This window comes from Doryrhamphus excisus, chromosome 6, assembly GCF_030265055.1.
Source record: "Doryrhamphus excisus isolate RoL2022-K1 chromosome 6, RoL_Dexc_1.0, whole genome shotgun sequence".
Classification (NCBI taxonomy): domain Eukaryota; kingdom Metazoa; phylum Chordata; class Actinopteri; order Syngnathiformes; family Syngnathidae; genus Doryrhamphus; species Doryrhamphus excisus.
Genome location: NC_080471.1, coordinates 20,610,589 through 20,632,414, shown reverse-complemented (window position 1 = coordinate 20,632,414; position 21,826 = coordinate 20,610,589). Strand labels below are relative to the sequence as shown.

Genomic DNA, 21,826 nt, shown 5'->3' with positions numbered 1-21,826 from the left:
ATTTGTGGATAATGGCTCTCACTGTGGTTTGCTGGAGTCCCAAAACTTTTGTGTGACAAACGGGCTGTTGGGTGGTTTGTAGCGACAAACAAATGTCATACAAAGGTGTCAACACTAATTAGTACAGTAGAGAGTAGACTCTTTCTGTGACATTCCTCATGCACTGCGCATATATGGACATGGATTCAAACATGCATATAGAATAGATCACTGTTATTGTATTATTGTATTATTATTGCATCTTGTTGGGGACCTTTTGCTTTCTGGTAGAACTGGTTGTGGCTCTGGCTTTTGCCAGATGCAAACTCAGCCCAGTCCAAGGTGTAACCCACTTGTCGCCTGAAGTAATCTGGAATGGGTTCTAGCTCACCGGTGACCCGCATTATAATGAGGATAAGCAGTATTGTATATATGGATGTTGTTATATTATTGTGTTAAATCCAACGGTTAGGCCTCACAGCGAGGAGACCCTAGTTTGATTCCACCCTCTGCCATGTATGTGTGGAGTTTGAATGTTCTCCCCGTGCATGCATGGGTTTTCTCCGGGTACTCCGGTTTCCTCCCACACTCCAAAAACATGCTAGGTTACAATGTATAATGTTATAAGGTTAATTAGTGACTCTAAATTGTCCATAATCAATTGTTGTTATTGCTGTTGTTGTCGTCTCACTTTGTATTATCCCCGCACTGTTTTCTTTTTTTCTTCTTTTCTATCCCCTCCTGCTCCGATCAATCTTCTATGCTGCTTATTACTCCAAATTGTCCATATGTATGAATGTGAGTGTGAATGGTTGTTTGTCTATATGTGCACTGTGATTGGCTGGCCACCAGTCCAGGGCGTACCTCACCTCTCGCCCGAAGACAGCTGGGATAGGCTCCAGCACCCCCGGGACCCTCGTGAGGAAAAAGCGGTAGAAAATGAATGAATGAATGTTTTATTTTTTCTTCTTTTCTATCCCCTCCTGCTCCGAACCATCTTCTATGCTGCTTATTACTCCAAATTGTCCATAGGTATGAATGTGAGTGTGAATGGTTGTTTGTCTATATGTGCACTGTGATTGGCTGGCGACCAGTCCAGGGTGTACCCCACCTCTCGTCTGAAGACAGCTGGGATAGGCTCCAGCACCCCTCGTGAGGATAAGAGGTAGAAAATGAATGAATGAATGTTGATATGAATATTTGTTGTTTTGTCTAAAAAGATGTCCGTTTTTTTAAAATTATGATTATAATGATCAAGAAAAAGGAATTAAAAAGTAGTAAGTGTAAAAAGTATCTTTTGTATTTGTATTGGTGATATCGGTGCTGTATTTACTTGCTATAAAACATTTGTAGTATCGCCTTTTCTCAAATGCATATACTACAGAAAAACAATTATTCGCCGACACGCCAGATGGCGCTGTGACATATTTGTACTGTTTCTCCCACCATGTTACACCGGAAGTAAATGAAGAGTATTGGGGTTTTTGGTTTAATAGTTTATCATATCTATACGAAGTAAAACAATAACAACCAGCAGCCATGGGTAAAAAAGGCAAGAATGAAAAGAAAATGAAGGGAGCGGAGAAGACGGCTGCCAAAATGGAGAAAAAGGTTTCTAAAAGGTCCAAACGTGAAGAGGTAAAATAGCATTAAGTGTACTAAATGTTTACTGTGCTGTCGCATTTACAACTATGCTAAACGCTATGAAAAATATTAGTATATTCGGTTGGTTCAAAGTGGCATTAAGGTGTTACTGCGACAGTACTGACATCGTTAATGTTTGAATGGTATTAATATATTAAACCCTGCCCTTCATTTAGGAAGATTTGGAGGCTCTGATTGCTGAATTTCAGAGTTTAGATGCAAAAAAGACTCAAGTTGTGGAGACGGCATGCCCCCCTCCATCACCAAGGTGAGAGTGCAGTTTTTATATTTACTTACTTATATGTACTTCCTGTACTAAGCCTGGAATCACTTTAAAATAAACACATGTATTTCATATACACAGAGTCTGATTAGTGTATTTACTGTATTTTTCACTTCTAACTTCATACTTTTCAGATTAAATGCATCCCTCTCTGCTCATCCAGATAAAGATGAACTCATCCTTTTTGGTGGTGAAATGTTCAATGGAAAGAAGGTAAATCAAATCACTAATAAAGGATTTGCGAGGTAAATTCCAAACTTGAAGGGTCAGAACGTCCCGCTGCAGTAATCTCTTGGGGGAAGTTGTTTTCACAACACGACCTTGGTTAGCCGTGGTGGGGACGCCGAAATCCAAAATTAAGAGTATTGTTTGGGTTAATTCGGGCAGCCACATTCCAATAGACCGGCTCACCCGAAATCTTCACCAAGATGGCGTCTTTGTTGTGATTGGCAGTCACAATCAGAGTGTGAAGATTCACCACTGTTTAATTTTTTCGCCATTTGTAGATAATGGCTCTCACTGTGGTTTGCTGGAGTCCCAAACCTTTAAAATTACTTTTTAACCTTTATTGGAAAGTGCCAAATCCAATCAGAAATACACCTGTTATCATGGTTCCGAATAGGTAGACGTCTTCAATGTCCCCCATGGAAGGAATCACCAGGCACATTCCAATAGACCGGACCACCATATTGTCCATTCTGGCCTCCCAATTGATCCAACTGCTTTTGCAAAGCCGAAATCTTCACCAAGATGGCGTCTTTGTTGTGATTGGCAGTCACAATCAGAGTGTGAAGATTCACCACTGTTCAATTTTTTTCGCCATTTGTAGATAATGGCTCTCACTGTGGTTTGCTGGAGTCCCAAACCTTTAAAATTACTTTTTAACCTTTATTGGAAAGTGCCCGTGGTTCCGAATAGGTAGATGTCTTCGATGTCCTCCATGGAAAGAATCGCCATGCACATGACCTTCCACTTTCCTCAACTGTCGGCGGTGTACGTTCCATCAGGGCAGGCAGGTTCCCCCGAACTTGAGCTTCTCGTCGAGAAGATCATGTCAATTGCGTGGAGAGTAGGAGCGTGGAGAGAAAATAGTACATTTTTGCCCAATATTAATTATGCTACGTTCACACCGACGCCGAATGTCGTGCTTTGAATCGGCGACGAATTCGGCGTCATTTTTCAAAAAATCTCATGATCTCCTCAGATATGTTTATGCTCTGTTAAGCTCTGTTACGCAATGGAAAATTTCGAGATCCCGACTGCATCCCGCCTCTGATCCAAGATGCAGCAGATCCTTTGAACCAAGCTCTGTTAAGCTTTCCTACGCTTTGAGCAAAACTTTGATAAGCTTTGTGACGCTTTGATGAGCTTTAATACGCTCTCCCCGCTTTACGCAATTCGTGACAGATCGCCTCAAATTTTTAAACAGTTTAAAAATTTTTGGCGCTCTTGCCGAATGTCCCGAATTGCTCAAACCTTTCTTACGCTGTATTACGGTCTTTACGCTTTCATTAAGCTTTGTTACGCTTTGCCGCCGCTTTGCTCGCCGATTTAATTCGCCATCGATTCGGCGTCGGTGTGAACGTAGCATTAGGTTCCTCCACTTGGCAGGCCGCAGTTTAGGAGAGAAATGAGTTCCTCCAATGAATGAATTTGCTTTGTATTTGCTGAGCTCTCACCGATGAAACTAAATGCCTGCTGTTATCCATTTTGCAGACATACCTCTACAATGATCTGTTTTTCTACAATATTAAAAAGAACAGCTGGCTTAAGTCCGAGATTCCCAACCCTCCGCCCCCGCGCTGCTCTCACCAGGTACATCACTAACTCAATAATAAAAATATACATTGCTTTGATTCCACTTTTTGTCAAGAGAACCACTGAAATCCAACGTCTTCTCTTGCTGTCTCACCCCCTTTCCCTCAGGCGGTTACAGTCTCCCAAGGAGGGGGTCAACTCTGGGTATTCGGGGGAGAATTTGCCTCTCCAAACGGGGAACAGTTTTACCACTACAAGGACCTCTGGGTGTTGCACCTGGCAACAAATACCTGGGAGAACATCAAGTATGACGGCTTAAATGGCTCATTTAGATTGACTTCACTTTATTGGAAAAAAAGTCAAGTATACGTTTTATGAGCGCTATTGTTATTCTACTGTAATTCCAGTTAATTAAAGTTGATTATGATTTTTTTTTTTGTGTTAAATTTTTGTCTAGAGCCCCCGGTGGTCCGTCAGGTCGCAGTGGGCACAGGATGGCCCTCAGCAAGAGACAGCTGCTGGTGTTTGGAGGTTTCCATGAGAGCACGAGGTAAAGTCCATGTTAATTTATGACCAAGTCATCGCTGTATAATATACTCAACATGTAATAATCTTTAATTATTATTCTGTTGATTTTTTCTTAACAGGGATTTTATCTACTACAATGACGTCTACTCGTTTTCACTGGACACCTTCTCTTGGTCACGCCTCTCTGTGTCAGGCACCGCCCCTTTACCACGCTCCGCCTGTCAGATGACTTCCATGCCTGATGGCTCTGGTGTCATCATCTATGGAGGATACTCCAAAGTGGTGTGTGTGTGTGTTTGCATTTATGTACAGTAAACCTCGGATATATCGGACTCGGATATATCGGAAATTCGCTCACAACGGACAGATAAAAAAGAACCAATTTTTCTGTAATGCATTTCCAATAAAAATTCATTGCATATATCGGATTTTTTATAACGGATTTCACCTATTTCGGACAAAATCTCCAGTCCCGTTCCAATGCATTTCCATTAAATTTCCCTCGCATACATCGGATGGCCGCATCGTGGTGCTCTGATTCGCCGAATCGTGACAGGCCGCTATACGACGTCGTTTGCAGTGTTTGCAGCGTTGCCTGCGCGTCCAGGTACATTGGAAACATAGTCAAGGAAGTGCCTTTTTATAACGGATAAAATCCGATTTACGCATATACCGGATATAAATCCGATATATGCGTAAAACGGACATTTTCCGGTATACGCATATAACGGATTTCGCTTATATCGGACAAAACCAGTGGGAACAATTGAATCAGATATATCCGAGGTTTACAGTATTATTAAAAAAATAAAAATAAAAATAGCCTGTTTGTCACATAGAGACAGAAAAAGGACATAGAGAAGGGAACCATCCATTCCGACATGTTTCTCCTCAAGCAAGAGGGTAAAGATGGCCAAGGTACAACCACATGTCATCATGTTGCCATCTTGTTTTGGTTTGCATTGTGAGATTTTATATGTCTTTTTAGAAAAATGGGCGTGGTCCCGGCTGAATCCCTCTGGTAACAAGCCACCGCCCCGCTCTGGCTTCTCCATGGCGGTGGGCCCAGCTGGGCGGTCGGTGTTGTTTGGTGGAGTCTGTGATGACGAAGAGGAGGAGACGCTGGAGGGTGACTTTTACAACGATGTCTACTTGTATGACATGGTGAAGAACCGCTGGTACCCTGGTCAGTGCAGGGTGAGCTGATAGGAATTCATTCATTCATTTTCTACTGCTTTTCCTCACAAGGGGGGGGGTGCTGGAGCCTATCCCAGCTGTCTTCGGGCGAGAGGCGGGGTACACCCTGGACTGGTCGCCAGCCAATCACAGGGCACATATAGACAAACAACCATTCACACTCACATTCATACCTATGGATAATTTGGAGTAATAAGCAGCATAGAAGATGGATCGGAGCAGGAGGGGATAGAAAAAAAGAAAACAGTGCGGGGATAATACAAAGTGAGACGACAACAACAGCAATAACAACAATTGATTATTGACAATTTGGAGTCACCGATTAACCTAAAATTATACATCGTAACCTAGCATGTTTTTGGAATGTGGGAGGAAACCGGAGTACCCGGAGAAAACCCACGCATGCACGGGGAGAACATGCAAAATCCACACATACATGGCAGAGGGTGGAATTGAACTGGGGTCTCCTCGCTGTGAGGCCTGCGTGCTAACCGTTCGATTTAACACAATAATATAACAACATCCATATATACAGTACTGCAGTACTACTCTCCCACACATGCACGGGGAGAACATGCAAACTTCACACAGAGATGGCCGAAGGTGGAATTGAACTCGGGTCTCCTAGCTGTGAGGTCTGCACGCTAACCACTCAACTGCTGTACAGCCTAAGAATATTTCAATGAGATTTTATTTAAAATAAAAAAATGAAAATTGCAGAAGGTCATTACTCAATATAATAATAATATAATTTTTGGAATGTGGGAGGAAACCGGAGTACCCGGAGAAAACCCACGCATGCACGGGGAGAACATGCAAACTCCACACAGAGATGGCCGAGGGTGGAATTGAACCCTGGTGTCCTAGCTGTGAGGTGTACGCGCTAACCACTCCACCGCCGTGCAGCCCCTGCTAGGAATTAACCTTTTTTTTTTAAGCACAAAAATGAACACCAGTTAAGTTTCCAAGTTTCTATTTCTCTCTCTCTCTCTGTTCAGGGTAACAAACCAGAGAAGAAGAAACGTCGGCGAGGGAAGAAGGACGAAGCTGATATGGAAGCAGCAGATAAGGTGACAGAAGAGGAGGGTCCTCAAGGACCCACTGAGGTCATCAAGGAGATAGTCACGGACGACGGCACAGTCATGACCATTAAGGAAGTCATCCCTGGAGCTCAGGAGGAGGTGGAGGAAGATGAGGATGAAGACAAGGAGGAAGAGGAGGACGGTAAGACATCTCCAAAGTGTTCATGGGTTGATATGGTAAAAGCAGATGAAATAAATAAGAAGGCGCAAATCCGTTAAGACATTTAAAAACCAGTAAGAGAATCTTAAGGGACAGGTTTATTGCACGGTTTATTGCACAGTTATTGTACACAGTTATTGTATTTAACCATGCTTTTGCACCACAATGCATTCGATGTAGCGGATGTCAAACATTAACATGTTGGACTCGCCTCCTTTCAGTTTCAGCATCCGCCCTTGTGGAGCCCTGCCCACGGTCCAGCGCCATGGCGGCGACACGTCAGGGCAAACTCTTCCTCTACGGCGGCATGTTTGAGGTGGGCAACCGCCAGTTCACACTGAACGACCTCTACTGCCTGGACCTTCACAAGATGGACCAATGGGAAGTCTTGGTTGAGATGGACCCAAGTTAGTCAAGCCTTACACAACAATAACCTGATGCTGAAAAGGCATGGGAGTTTTTATTGGATTTTATGATTAACCACTTTTTTTTTTTAGAGACCCAAGAATGGCTTGAAGAGTCTGAGTCAGAGGACGATGACGACGATGATGATGAGGAAGAGGAGGTGGAAGGAGGAGCAGAGGGAGGGGAAGAGGAGTCTGAAGAGGAAGGCAAGGGATTATTCTTCCACTTTTCCATTTTTCATGTAAATGCAACATATTTTCTAGACCAGTGATTCTCTATGTCAGGGGTCTCAAACTCAGTTTACCTGGGGGCCACTGGAGCTAAGGTCTGGGTGAGGCTGGGCCGCATCAGGTTAAAAAAAAATAAATAAAAAAAGAAATTAAAAAGGAAAAAAATATATGTATATATAGTAAAAACAGGAAAAAAAATAAAAATATTAATTATATTAAATATTAATAAATATATATATAATAGTCTTCAATGCTTCTGCTATACCCTCCACTTTTTCAGTGCTTTGGTTCTTTGAAAAAGCTCTGATAAAACTAATTATTATAAATCATTATAAATTATTTTTTATTTATTATTAAATGTTTAATGTTAATTTTTATTTTTCGACACAAAAGAAGATGGAAAAATAAATAAGCAAATCAAAAAACAAATGAAACAAATTAACAAATTAATTTTTATTTATTATTAAAGAAATGTTTAATGTTAATTTTTATTTTTTTCCGACACAAAATAAGATGGCAAAATAAATAAGCAAATCAAAAAACAAATGAAACAAATTAACAAATTAATTTTTATTTATTATTAAATTATTAAATAAATGTTTAATGTTATTTTTTTTATTTTTCGACACAAAATAAGATGGCAAAATAAATAAGCAAATCAAAAAACAAATGAAACAAATTAAAAAATATATTTTTATTTATTATTAAATTATTAAATAAAATGTTTAATGTTAATTTTTTATTTTTCGACACAAAATAAGATGGAAAAATAAATAAGCAAATCAAAAAACAAGTGAAACAAATTAACAAATTAATTTTTAGTTATTATTAAATTATTAAATAAATGTTTGTTATTTTTTTATTTTTCGACACAAAATAAGATGGCAAAATAAATAAACAAATCAAAAAACAAATGAAACAAATTAACAAATTAATTAATATTTATTATTAAATTATTAAATAAATGTTTAATGTTAATTTTTTATTTTTCGACACAAAATAAGATGGAAAAATAAATAAGCAAATCAAAAAACAAATGAAACAAATTAACAAATTAAATTTTCATATCAAGGCGGGGGCCGCAAGTTTGAGACCCCTGCTCTGTGTGCAACGAGAGCTCAGGTGTACCCCGGGAAATGATGCAGTTTGACTTTTTTGGTCCAACAGTGTTTATTTATTTAGTAGGGCTGTCAAAAATAACACTTTTTAACAGTGGTAACTAATTTATTTCATTCATATTTTCAGCTTAAATAACGCATTAAAGCAAAAAAAAAAAATACACCCTGTCTTTTTTAAGGGAAAAAAAACATTTTAAAAATTAAATTAATTAAATAATTAAAAAAAATTACAATTAAAATTATTAAATAATTGTTAAATTAACAATTAAAACCACACACAACAAATAAATAAGTAGAAAACGTCAAAATACATGTTTTGGTTGTAGCAAAAGTACCTTTTGGGTATTCTAGTGAGCTTGCTAGCCAGCTTCCATCAAAGCGAAAGCGAAAGTGTCTAAGACTGCACTACTGATGGGCATGTCATACAACTTCCTGTCTGAGCCATCCCTTGAAGCTGCATAACCATAAAACAGTAAAAATCCTCCATCCAGATGACCACCAGCACCCAGCAGTGAAGGACAAGGAGACGATGACAGAGTACCAGACCCGTACAGAGCAATACTGGATCGGACTCGCACGCACCAACATGGGCTCAGATACCAAGGATAAAAAGGTCGCCAAGGTCGCTTTAGCGATGGCTAAAGTCTTCTATGAAAATGGCTTGGACGACGCTTGAGTGTGCTTTGCCATATAGTTATGTTTTATACAAAATATTATCACCGCAAGGTATGTTTTTTTAAAATTTGTGTGTCCATTCTTGCTGTTGAACGGAACAGATGTCGGCTTCTTGAGTATTGAGTTTTTTGTTCACAATCACAGGATTGCTTGCTGATACCCTCAGGTTCAATGCCGTCTGGCTTTAGGAACTGGAAAACAATTCACGATTGCTGCTAGCAAGCCAAAATAACCACCCCTAACAGGCAAGATTACCTAGAATCAAGATATATATGTATATAATGTACAATAACGTTCCAGCTCGGAACCTGGATGTTGCCAACCGTCACTTTCTTTCCCTTCTACCCAACCACTAGGTTGGTTCTAACTAGGTTCTAACATTGCTGTTTTGCCATGTTTTTGCAGTCTTCTCTTCCTATCTGCGCCAAGGTTCCCCAACCATGTTCTTGCAGCTTTTCTCTCACCTCCTCTCTATTCTCTATTCTCTGTCCCCTCGACTATTTACTGTGTGGTGACATTTCCAAGTATTTAATAAAATACAACATAATGACAACAGGTGCATTCCAGTCTCACCTGTAGTAAATCAGTAGGTTTGTACAGTTGTGTAAATTCAGTAAATAACCTGGAACTTAAACACGTCTTAAGCATCATGGTCAATGATAAGTTTTAAAAAGGCTGAAAAATACATTAGATTTTATAATTAATTTATTTTATTTTTTTATAATAATTTATATTATTATTGTATCAACATTTCAACTTTGTATCCTTTATCCTTATCCTTTTTTTTGCTCTTTTTTGTAGAAAATAGTTTTAAAAAGGCTGAAAAATACATTATATTTTATAATTTATTATTTTATTTACTTTATAATCATTTCTATTATTATTGTATCAACATTTCAACTTTTTATCCTTACATTACACTTTTTTTTACTTATTTGAAGTTTTGCTCTTTTTTTGTTCTTTTTTTACAAAATAGTTTAAAAAGGCTGAAAAATACATCATATTTTATAATTTATTTATTATTTTTATTATTTTATAATATATATTATTGTATCAACATTTCAACTTTTTATCCTTATTCCTTATTTGAAGTTTTGCTTTTTTTGCTTTTTTTAGAAAATAATTTTAAAAAGGCTGAAAACATATTTTAAAATTAATTTATTTTATAATAATTTCTATAATTGTATCAACATTTCAACTTTTTTATTCTTACATTACACTTTTATTTTACTGATTTGAAGTTTTGCTATTTTTTTGCTGTTCTTTTTTAGAAAATAGTATTTAAACGGCTGAAAAATACATTATATTTTATAATAAAATTTATTGTATTTATTTTATAATAATTTAAATTGTATCAACATTTCAACTTTTTATCCTTACATTATACTTTTTTTTTTTTCCTAAAACATTTTTTTTTTCTAACGTCTGTTGTAGGACACTTAAATACGTCAAATGTGTCCTACTTTGGACACCCAGATGTATTTATTTAGAATTTAATTCCCTTTGTCCTTGAGCCGTGAGCAACTAAAATGTAAGCAAACAATACGCTCTCTCAACACTGTATTGAAAATGTCTAAAAGATATTTGTCTCCACCTGGTGGTGGTCCTTGTTAGTTGCAGCCAACAGTTGTGCATTATATTGCCATTGTTTTGGGGGGAAAAAGAATCTCAGTTCTTACAGTTTTTACCCTTTTGAAGACTTAATCTTCTCACTCATTGTGAAAGTAAGCATCTACGGTGACAATGAGATGAATCAGAAAAAATGTGGGAGAGATTGGACAGCAGGCAAAGAGGTGGCTCTGTTTGGTGGAAGGAAGGATGCGGGCGGAGAAGGTGTTGAGGATGAGTGCATGACGTGTCGGTAAAGACATCAGTCACTGTTGGAGCACCGGTCTATCCTGCACTGACCCATTTTATCATCTGAGAAGAGGCTGTTGAATAATAGAAGAGTAGAAAAGATGGATGAGAGTAAGGCTGTCTTCCTCTTGTTCCTTTCCCTTTCCCCTGCAGTCCCTGTTCTTGACTCTCCTGCCTCCCCCCCCCTCCCCTTTTTAATTTTAACTCTGGGACAAAAAAAGGATTTATAAATAACTCAGATTTTTTTTTTAGGTGCCTTGCTGACGTGCGGGAAACGTAGTATGTATTGGATGGGTGTGCAAGCAATGTGTGTGTGTGATGAGATCTTTCCAGCAATGGCCGCATACAGAAAATTGAAGACTTGATCGCTGGAACAACAGGCTTTTATTGCAGGTATAAATCATCCCATAACGTTCACAATAATAACATAATGGTAATAATCATCAGGGTACCCGACCGACGTAACAAATTGCACTTTTATTTGTTTATTAATAGTCAATATGTTAGTGACAGTGCCGCAAGGCATGCTGGGTAACCTTGCAGTAACTGTTCTCTTTCAATATAAGGTAATTGAAAAGTTACTTGAGCTAAAAAGATTCTTAATTTGGATGGATAATGGATGGTCTCGCGGCCAAACCAGTTAAAAACCGCAGTCTTAGGTTGCTACTGGACTTGGACCTTTTCAGTCCCAGTCATAGTATGATCACATTAAAAAAAAGGTAACCAGATTTCCGCAAAATGTTGTAGAGATGTCCATGGCGCTGGACACCATTAGAGTCGCTCTGGTGTCCAACTTGGGTTGGCAGTTGTAGGTTTGCAGCCAGAGGATCGCAGGTTTGAGACCCAGGACTAAAAATTCTAATAAGTCTAGGACAGGGGTCTCAAACTCAATTTGAGACACATGCTAACTCGCAAACTAGAGAGCTAGCGACCTAAACGGTAGCTTCCAAGTTATTTCCTTTAAACTTAAATAGCCAAAAACTTACCACTTCCACACGGATAGGGAGGATAACTATTAACAGTTATTTAACCTTTAACATGAACAATAATTAAACGTAATAATTTTTTCTGGGTACATGATACCATACAGCATCCATATCAAACTTGCGCGGGCCTCAAACTAGTGTCCTGCGGGCCACATTTGGCCCGCGGGCCGCGTGTTTGAGACCCCTGGTCTAGGGTGTACCCGGCCTCTCGCTCAAAGTCAGCTGGGGTAGGCTCCAGCATACCACTGCAACCCTTTAGTGAGAATAAGCGGCATAGAAAATGTATTGAAGTATAACCTAATTCTACTGATATTTCTACTAATACTACTACTAATAGTAATAGTTGTTTTTATTATTATCAAGAGGATGCAATATGCCTCTCACCTTATGTTGGATGGGATAGGCCCTATAGCTCACGGGTAGGCAAATGTTTTGAATCGCGGGCCACAAAATATAGGTGGTCATGAAACATACTTGCTCACGGTGCAACAAAGCAAAAAGCAAAACACATCCTAAGCAAGTTAACACATCATATATGTACTTTATCAACTACTACATAGCTGAAAAACAACAACAAAGCACTAAACGTAACACGCCACTTCAAATTGTTATTTCAAAATGCCTGCAAGGCATGCTGGATAGTCCAGCGGCAACATAGTTGCTCACGGTGCAACAAAGTGAAAAGCAAAACACATCCTAAGCAAGTTAACACATCATACATGTACTTTATCAACTACTACATAGCTGAAAAACAACAACAAAGCACTAAACATAACACGTCACTTCAAATTGTTATTTCAAAATGCCCGCAAGGCATGCTGGATAGTCCAGCGGCAAAATAGTTGCTCGCGGTGCAACAAAGCAAAAAGCAAAACACATCCTAAGCAAGTTAACACATCATATATGTACTTTATCAACTACTACATAGCTGAAAAACAACAACAAAGCACTAAACACAACACATCACTTCAAATTGTTATTTCAAAATGCCCGCAAGGCATGCTGGGTAGTCCAGCAGCAACATAGTTGCTCACAGTGCAACGCAGCAAAAAGCAAAACACATCCTAAGCAAGTTAACACATCATATATGTACTTTATCAAGTACTACATAGCTGAAAAACAACAACAAAGCACTAAACGTAACACGTCACTTCAAATTGTTATTTCAAAATGCCCGCAAGGCATGCTGGGTAGTCCAGCGGCAACAATGTGAACTATGAAAAATAAAACATTGGATCAAAATATCAGCATATTTATAGTATAAATTCATAAAAATCTACCTTTTGAATTGACAGTGAACATTGCCAGTGATGATGTCATCAACTTCCGGCTGTAATTGACTTAATCAAGGTGATGTCGTGCCTGATCTCATTATAAGACAACACACACACATATATACACATATACCGTCCTCCCACACATCTCTCCTATTTCCACCAGTGTGTTTAGAGGCCTTAACCTTAATCCCTAACCTCACTGTGATTTTATTACCGTAATCTGGCCAGCAATGGGTTTAGCACTCCAAGACGCTGTAGACAGAAGGACAAGGACAACAGTGGAAGGACCGGTGTGGGAGGAAGGGCTGTTGAAGGGTTGATAATCCTAACTAGAGGGGATTTTAGCATCATTTGTATCCCTGCCTTGTTCTCTTTTGGTGTTGATTCATCGTGGAGAAGAGGTGTCTGTTCATTCATTTAGATTGTACAGTATAAACACAACAATGGACACTTTGACAATTCAACCATTCACACTCACATTCATACCTATGGACAATTTGGAGTCGCTAATTAACCTAGCATGTTTTTGGAATGTGGGAGGAAACCGGAGTACCCGGAGAAAATCCACGCATGTACATGCAAACTCCACACAGAGATGGCCGAAGGTGGAATTGAACCCTGGTCTCCTAGCTGTGAGGTCTGCACGCTTACCACTCGACCACTGTGCAGCCTAAGAATATTTCAATGAGATTTTATTTAAAAAAATGAAAATTGCAGAAGGTCATTACTCAATATAACAGTTTGACTCATGGTGTCAGCTTATACTTAATGAGTATACAAACATGTACCAATATGAGTTTAGAATGGAGAAAAAAAAACATTGTAAAGTCACTTCACACAGAGATGAATTAAACTGAATTGAATTGAACTCGGGTCTCTTAGCCGTGCAGCCCTAGGTTTACAGTTATGTTCTGATCAGTAACACAGTAACATTATGTAACACTTCAAGTTGTACTGTCATTTAATAAGGCATGGAATTTAATGACAATCTCAAAAACCTTTATGTTTCTGGTGATTGACCGGAAAGAACATACAAGAACTTTGCTGACGATACTAAAATTTCGAACTTTATTGGTGCTTTCATGACAAAAAAAAAAAGATCAGAACAGCTTGCCGAACCATGTCGGATAAGCGAGAGGTACAGATTCCTTGAAATAAACTACTTACTAGTAGTTGGCTAGCTGCTTGCAAGCCAATCTAACTGGCTAACTGCTCAAGTTCATTGCAGGTGAATTTCAAATAGACACAGTTGTGTCATCCGCGTACTTGCTGCTGTATCTGGGGCGACAGTCATGGGTCATTAGGGTAAACAACAGGGGGCTCAGAACACATCCCTGAGGAGAGCCAGTGTTCAGGGAGATGTTCATATTTGATGTCATCTATTTATTCTCCACATTATTATTATTATTATTTATTATTATACAGGAGCGCGGCACGGCGTGGTTAGTGGTTAGCGCGTAGACCTCACAGCTAGGAGACCAGGGTTCAATTCCACCCTCGGCCATCTCTGTGTGGAGTTTGCATGTTCTCCCCGTGCATGCGTGGGTTTTCTCCGGGTACTCCGGTTTCCTCCCACATTCCAAAAACATGCTAGGTTAATTGGCGACTCCAAATTGTCCATAGGTATGAATGTGAGTGTGAATGGTTGTTTGTCTATATGTGCCCTGTGATTGGCTGGCGACCAGTCCAGGGTGTACCCTGCCTTCGCCCAAAGACAGCTGGGATAGGCTCCAGCAACCCCGCGACGAGCCAGGCAACGACATTTCGTTGGCAATTTCACTGCTGTGTTATTGTGCAATGACAATAAATGAAGTCTATCTATCTAAATCAGGGGTCTCAAACACGTGGCCCGCGGGCCAAATGTGGCCCGCAGGACACGAGTTTGAGGCCCCCGTCTTGATATGAAAGTTTAATGTTAGTGCGTACCTGCGTACCCAGAAAAAATTATTACGTTTGATTAATGTTCATGTTAAAGGTTAAATAACTGTTAATAGTTATCCTCCCTATCCGTGTGGAAGTGGTAAGTTTTTGGCTATTTAAGTTTAAAGGAAATAACTTGAAGGCTACCGTTTAGGTCGCTAGCTCTCTCGTTTGCGAGTTAGCATGTGTCTCAAGACCCTGCAGTTGCGCAATATGTTGTAAATAAAAAGAGTATAAATGTGACTATAGTCGTGTTTTGTCATGTCTACAGGGCTCTAATAATGCTTTGGTAATTTTAATCTGGGAAAAAATAATTTGTCTACCCACCAACTATATGTGGTTTCTTAAGTTTTTATTATTTGACGTTTTATTATTATTATTATATTTATTTATTACTGATTGATTGATTTTCTTTATTCTTGATTTTTTTTATTTATTTTTTATATTTTTTTGTGTAGAAAAATAAAAAGTAAGATATTTGAGAACAGTGGAATGTTTTATCAGAACTTTTATTGTAGAAAATTGGAACCAAAGCAAAGTTTTTTACATTTTTTTGTTTTTAATAAATGCGTTTTTTCTTTTTTTTTGACCCTAGCTCCAGTGGCCCCCAAGTAAATTGAGTTTGAGACCCCTGATCTAAATATTCTGTGAATTATGTAATAAATAGACCACACCTTGTCACCGTTTTAAGCCTATGGATTCCACTTTTGTGTCATTACTGAATTTATTTCAACCAAGATTTAAACCCATTCAGAGTGACCAGCTCTTGAACAGATGTGGATTCCAATGTGATGCGGCTTTACTGTAAATTTGTATTATTCCCGGGGGGGGGGGGCATTTCCTCCCCTAGGCGGTGTTTTAGTACTCTTATTTGAATTTCATTCACCACATTTATTGTGTTGTTTTTTATGACTTGCAGAAAAGAAGAAAAGCTACAAGTGATGGAGGATGGATGGTGGTAGTGCTGTCTCTTTAAAAGTGGAGTGTGCTACTGAGCAGAAGGAGGGGGGGCTGGTTGGCTGCATTGGAACAGTCCTCTGTAATGAGCAGATTTTCGAGGAGAGAGAGAGAAAGAGAGAGAGATAGAGCACTCCAGAGATCCATCCATAGGATAAAGAAGAAACTGTGGGAGAGCAAGACGAGCAAGGCAAGGAAGGCAACGTTGTGTGCGTCAGCCGCTTCTCCACAGGGAAGCTTGATGAGCAGGAGATGCTGAAGAAGAGGCCGAGAGCAAAACAGGATCATATAGATGGATGTTATCTCATCAAGCAGGCACACTGAAAGGCAACCCACGCACGGGATAAACCACTTATGGACGCAGTGGATTAAAGACCTGCGTACAGACTAAAAAGAGAGAGAGAGAGAGAGAGGGGGACAGGAGGAACACGGGAGAAGATATTCATCTATTTACTTATTTATCTTCATTGTGTGCGGACGCATTTGTGTGTGTGTGTGTGTGTGTTTTAGAAAGGCTGACTGCATTGCTGCTTTATGAAACCAAACGGCAGACAAAAAAGCAGCCCGGCACGTTTATTTTTATTTTTGTTTATTTTTCTGTCCATTGTTTTTCTAAGTATGTGTGCTTTCTGTGTGTGTTTGTGTTGATGACAAAAGTATGCAATATATATTTATATATATATAGTACTGCAAAAGTGCAATTAAGACTATTTTTTTTTTATTGATGTCCAGTCAGGGCCTCGGTCCTGAGTGTGAAAACCTTGCATGTTTGAAGAACTGCCATTCAGGGAGTCTGATCTTCTCCACACAAGAAGAGGAAAAGGAGGAGGCTGAAAACAGGAAATGAGTGTTGTGGACCGTGCGGACGGGCCCATGGCGGACCTGCTGTAGCTTCCACCTCTAAGTTCCATTTCCTGCCAAGAGAGAATAATGGCAGTACCGGGGACCACCTTCCTCTTCTCTCACCTCTGCACCTGATGCAGAGGAGCCTCATGCACGTCGCAAGGGGGTGCCGCGAAGGGGCGCCCGCCAGGAGGATGGTGTGAAGCATCGTCCAGGAGACGCCGTGTGTTTTAACGCCGATGTGCAGGAGCTGCCTTGTTTCTTCTTCGTCTGCTCGCAAAGCCGACAGCACCGGAGGAGCGCAGAGGCTGGTGTCGAACTGAGTGGGAGTTCTCTCCCATCCCACTCACATACACCTCCCTCTTCTTCTCCTCACTCGACCTCCACCTCCAACCTCAAGCTCCCATGGACCGGTGCTAGCTCCAACCTGTCCTCCTTTCTTGTCCCTGTGTTTTCTTTTTCTTTTTTGTTTCTTTTTGTCGAGGCTTCAGGGGAATTGCCAAGATCTGTTTCATGCATGTCCACTGGAGGCAGATTCAACTTTGACGATGGGGGGTCATACTGCGGAGGGTGGGAGGATGGCAAGGCGCACGGCCACGGCATATGCACGGGACCCAAGGGCCAGGGGGAGTACTGTGGGTCTTGGGCCCACGGCTTTGAGCTGTTGGGCGTCTACACTTGGCCCAGCGGGAACACTTACCAGGGCACCTGGGGACAGGGCAAGAGGCACGGCGTGGGCGTCGAGAGCAAGGGGAGATGGGTCTACAAAGGGGAGTGGACGCACGGCTTTAAGGGACGCTACGGCGTACGGGAGAGTACCGGGATGAGCGGGAAGTACGAGGGGACTTGGAACAATGGGCTGCAGGACGGATACGGCACCGAGACGTATTCTGATGGAGGTAAGAAGGAAAGAACTGTTGCATGGTTGCTTTGAGTATGAGGGGAAGAACATTTGGTGTCTAAGCTTAGCGGGACGGGGATATTCTTAATGAAGGATGACTGGCGGCAGGCGTCAGAGAGGGCAAAGGTAGAAAGTTAACAAGAGGCCTTCATAGATCAGCTCACTTTGTTGTTGTAATATGATCACTTATTTCATACTTGATGGACTTTGGGGCAGGTTGAACTGAATGGGCTATGGGCTGCGCGGTGGGATAGTGGTTAGCATGCAGGCCTCACAGCTAGGAGACCCAAGTTCAAGTCCACCTTCGGCCATCTGTATGGAGTTGCATGTTCACTCCGGGTTTCCTCCCACATTCCAAAAACATGCTAGGTTAATTGGCGACTCCAAATTGTCCATAGGTATGAATGTGAGTGTGAATGGTTGTTTGTCTATATGTGCCCTGTGATTGGCTGCCGACCAGTCCAGGGTGTACCCCGCCTCTTGCCTAAAGACAGCTGGGATAGGCTCCGGCACTCCCCGCGACCTTCGTGAGGATAAGCATTAGAAAATCAATGAATGTATCTTTGGGCTGCACGGTGGACGAGTGGTTAGCGTGCAGGTCTCACAGCTAGGAGACCCAAGTTCAATTCCACCCTCGGCCATCTCTGTGTGGAGTTTGCATGTTCACTCCGGTTTCCTCCCACATTCCAAAAACATGCTAGGTTAATTAGCGACTCCAAATTGTCCATAGGTATGAATGTGAGTGTGAATGGTTGTTTGTCTATATGAGCCCTGTGATTGGCTGGCGACCAGTCCAGGGTGTACCCCGCCTCTAACAACTAGTTAACGACTAGTGACCAGTGTAGAATACTACATATCAGTGTCTTTGAATGCATCTTTTGAATGCCTAATATTGGTATTTTAGTTCAGTTAGCATTTTTTTATGCTTGAAAATCCTTAGACAAAAATGTTTTGGCTTGTGTTTGTGTGTTGCTATAAATGTGTTCCCTCCGGGAGCTGAGTGAGGGACGGACAGGAAGTGATATCAAGAGTTCAGATTTGAGTTTCAGTTTCAAGAACCCGACTTTTTATTCAAGATTATTGTGCCTGTTGTAATATATACTATATATTATACTAATATTATACTAACAACTAATGACCAGTGTAGAATACTACAAATCAGTGTCTTTGAATGCATCTTTTGAATGCCTAATATTGGTATTTTAGTTCAGTTTGCATTTTTTATGCTTCAAAACCCTCAGACAAAAATGTTTTGGCTTGTGTGTGTGTGCATGTTTACATGTTTGACTCCCAACCCGAACATGAACCTTCGTCCTCTTATGATCATGCCCAAGTATCCTTGAGCAAAATACTGAACCCCAAGTCACTCCTGATAGGTAATAATATGATGACAGTGTCACCTATACAAGTGAAAGTCAATTTATGATGTTATTTTTGGATAATATCTTAATAATATTGGCATCTTTATACATCACATTTACAATTTAGATTCTCCAATGAACTAACATACATATTTTAGCACCCAGCTTCCTCCACCCGCCAGCTCCTGACAGTGGGGCCATCATGCCACCCACGAGGCCACCTTGTGGCTAATAGTATTTCATATCAACACAAATAGAGTAATGCTTTTATTGTGGTGTCGTTTTTTTGGTTGTGTAATTACTTGCAGATCAATGTAAGCACGTTGTCCCGACTCTATGCAATATTCCAAATAATCCTATATAAAATTACAAAATTACAAAACATTGTGAGGACAAAACAGGAACAGGAACATGTGACAGTATCTCTGGTATTTGTTGATTTAATGGCACAACTCTCGTATGCACTTTTAGCTTGGTTTCTGACTGTGTATAGTTGTACCTCGCCACTTTGTATTTCGAATTTCACGGCTTCACTCTATCACAGTTTTAAAAAAATAATATATTAATGAATAAATAATGTATTTTCATGGTTCAATATGGCCGATTATTAGTCAAAACATTTTTGTCTCAGGATTTTCAAGCATAAAAATTGCTAAATGAACTAAAATACTAATATTAGGCATTCAAAAGATGCATTCAAAGACACTGATATGTAGTATTCTACACTGGTCACTAGTCGTTAGTATAATATTAGTATAATATATAGTATATATTATAACAGGCACAATAATCTTGAATAAAAAGTCGGGTTCTTGAAAGTGAAACTCAAATCTGAACTCTTGATATCACTTCCTGTCCGTCCCTCACTCAGCTCCCGGAGGGAACACATTTATAGCAACACACACACAAGCCAAAACATTTTTGTCTAAGGATTTTCAAGCATAAAAAATGCTAACTGAACTAAAATACCAATATTAGGCATTCAAAAGATGCATTCAAAGACACTGATATGTAGTATTCTGCACTGGTCACTAGTAGTTAGTATAATATTAGTATAATATATTCTATATATTATAACAGGCTCAATAATCCCGAATAAAAAGTCGGGTTCTTGAAAGTGAAACTCAAATCTGAACTCTTGATATCACTTCCTGTCCGTCCCTCACTCAGCTCCCGGAGGGAACACATTTATAGCAACACACACACACAAGCCAAAACATTTTTGTCTAAGGATTTTCAAACATAAAAAATGCTAACTGAACTAAAATACCAATATTAGGCATTCAAAAGATGCATTCAAAGACACTAATAGTAGTATTCTACCTTGGTCACTAGTCGTTAGTATAATATTAGTATAATATATAGTATATATTATAACAGGCTCAATAATCCCAAATAAAAAGTCGGGTTCTTGAAAGTGAAACTCAAATCTGAACTCTTGATATCACTTCCTGTCCGTCCCTCACTCAGCTCCCGGAGGGAACACATTTATAGCAACACACACACAAGCCAAAACATTTTTGTCTAAGGATTTTCAAACATAAAAAATGCTAACTGAACTAAAATACCAATATTAGGCATTCAAAAGATGCATTCAAAGACACTGATATGTAGTATTCTACACTGGTCACTAGTTGTTAGTATAATATTAGTACAATATATAGTATATATTATAACAGGCTCAATAATCCTGAATAAAAAGTTGGGTTCTTGAAACTGAAACTCAAATCTGAACTCTTGATATCACTTCCTGTCCGTCCCTCACTCAGCTCCCGGAGGGAACACATTTATAGCAACACACACACACACAAGCCAAAACATTTTTGTCTAAGGATTTTCAAGCATAAAAAATGCTAACTGAACTAAAATACCAATATTAGGCATTCAAAAGATGCATTCAAAGACACTGATATGTAGTATTCTACACTGGTCACTAGTTGTTAGTATAATATTAGTATAATATATAGTATATATTATAACAGGCTCAATAATCCCGAATAAAAAGTCGCGTTCTTGAAACTGAAACTCAAATCTGAACTCTTGATATCACTTCCTGTCCGTGACTCACTCAGCTCCCGGAGGGAACACATTTATAGCAACACACAAGTCTTAGTTATGTCTTATTTTCTGTGATTATGTCTACTATTTTGGGTAACACCAATGTAAATGTGACTCCAGGGGTATTAGTTCATGTCTAGAGGTCTTTGATTATGTCAAAAATATATATATTTAGAGGGTTTTTAACTGTTTTTCTACAGGTTAACTACAAAAATATTCCATTTATAAGTTGTTATCTTCCGTTTGAGTGATTTTGTCCCCAAACTTAACTAGACCTCAGCTATGCAGTACCGTCACACTCAAGCATATTAAAACATAATCCAATTTGACATCATAATTTGACGTCATCAATGTCGTCGAATCACTTTGATTTAAGTGAGACCGGGCTCACCGCCAGCGACTCTAAGGATACAAATGCCTCTGTATATACACACACACACACACATACACACACACACAAGCTATTACACACACGTCGTGTATGAAAAGATGCACACACAAAAACACTGGTGGTGTGTTTGCAAGCAGAGCAAAAGAGCTGACAGTAATATGCATGCAGTCTAGTTACGTAAGTCTACTACGAGCAGCAGGCTGTTCCAGGACAATG

General features: G+C 39.6%; 2 protein-coding genes across 2 annotated transcripts in view; both read left to right on the top strand.

The window, feature by feature from the left end:
- The first annotated feature begins 1,434 nt into the window (after positions 1-1,434).
- klhdc4 (kelch domain containing 4) lies at positions 1,435-9,612 on the top strand. The gene is made up of 13 exons (XM_058075508.1): positions 1,435-1,617; positions 1,800-1,891; positions 2,041-2,119; positions 3,623-3,721; positions 3,833-3,969; positions 4,122-4,214; positions 4,312-4,474; positions 5,032-5,110; positions 5,181-5,389; positions 6,388-6,613; positions 6,853-7,038; positions 7,129-7,242; positions 8,876-9,612. Exons 1-13 carry the CDS (start codon positions 1,519-1,521, stop codon positions 9,058-9,060), a joined length of 1,761 nt encoding a protein of 586 aa, XP_057931491.1. The 5' UTR covers positions 1,435-1,518; the 3' UTR covers positions 9,061-9,612.
- Positions 9,613-10,354: 742 nt separating this feature from the next.
- The window catches only part of jph3b (junctophilin 3b), a 49,497-nt gene continuing 38,025 nt past the window's right edge, over positions 10,355-21,826 (top strand). Inside the window, exons 1-2 of the mRNA XM_058075211.1 lie at positions 10,355-11,309; positions 16,019-17,798. Of these exons, the coding sequence (XP_057931194.1) occupies positions 17,417-17,798 (382 nt within the window). The 5' untranslated portion in view covers positions 10,355-11,309; positions 16,019-17,416. The remainder of the gene's footprint in view (positions 11,310-16,018; positions 17,799-21,826) is intronic.

What these genes read in the sequence shown, in the direction of transcription:
- klhdc4 (XM_058075508.1), top strand. Translation starts at nt 1,519, where the DNA reads ATGGGTAAAAAAGGCAAGAATGAAAAGAAAATGAAGGGAGCGGAGAAG. An exon ending in AATACCTGGGAGAACATCAA is followed by an intron (nt 3,970 to 4,121) that starts GTATGACGGCTT and finishes ATTTTTGTCTAG; the next exon opens with AGCCCCCGGTGGTCCGTCAG. An exon ending in AGAGGGTAAAGATGGCCAAG is followed by an intron (nt 5,111 to 5,180) that starts GTACAACCACAT and finishes ATGTCTTTTTAG; the next exon opens with AAAAATGGGCGTGGTCCCGG.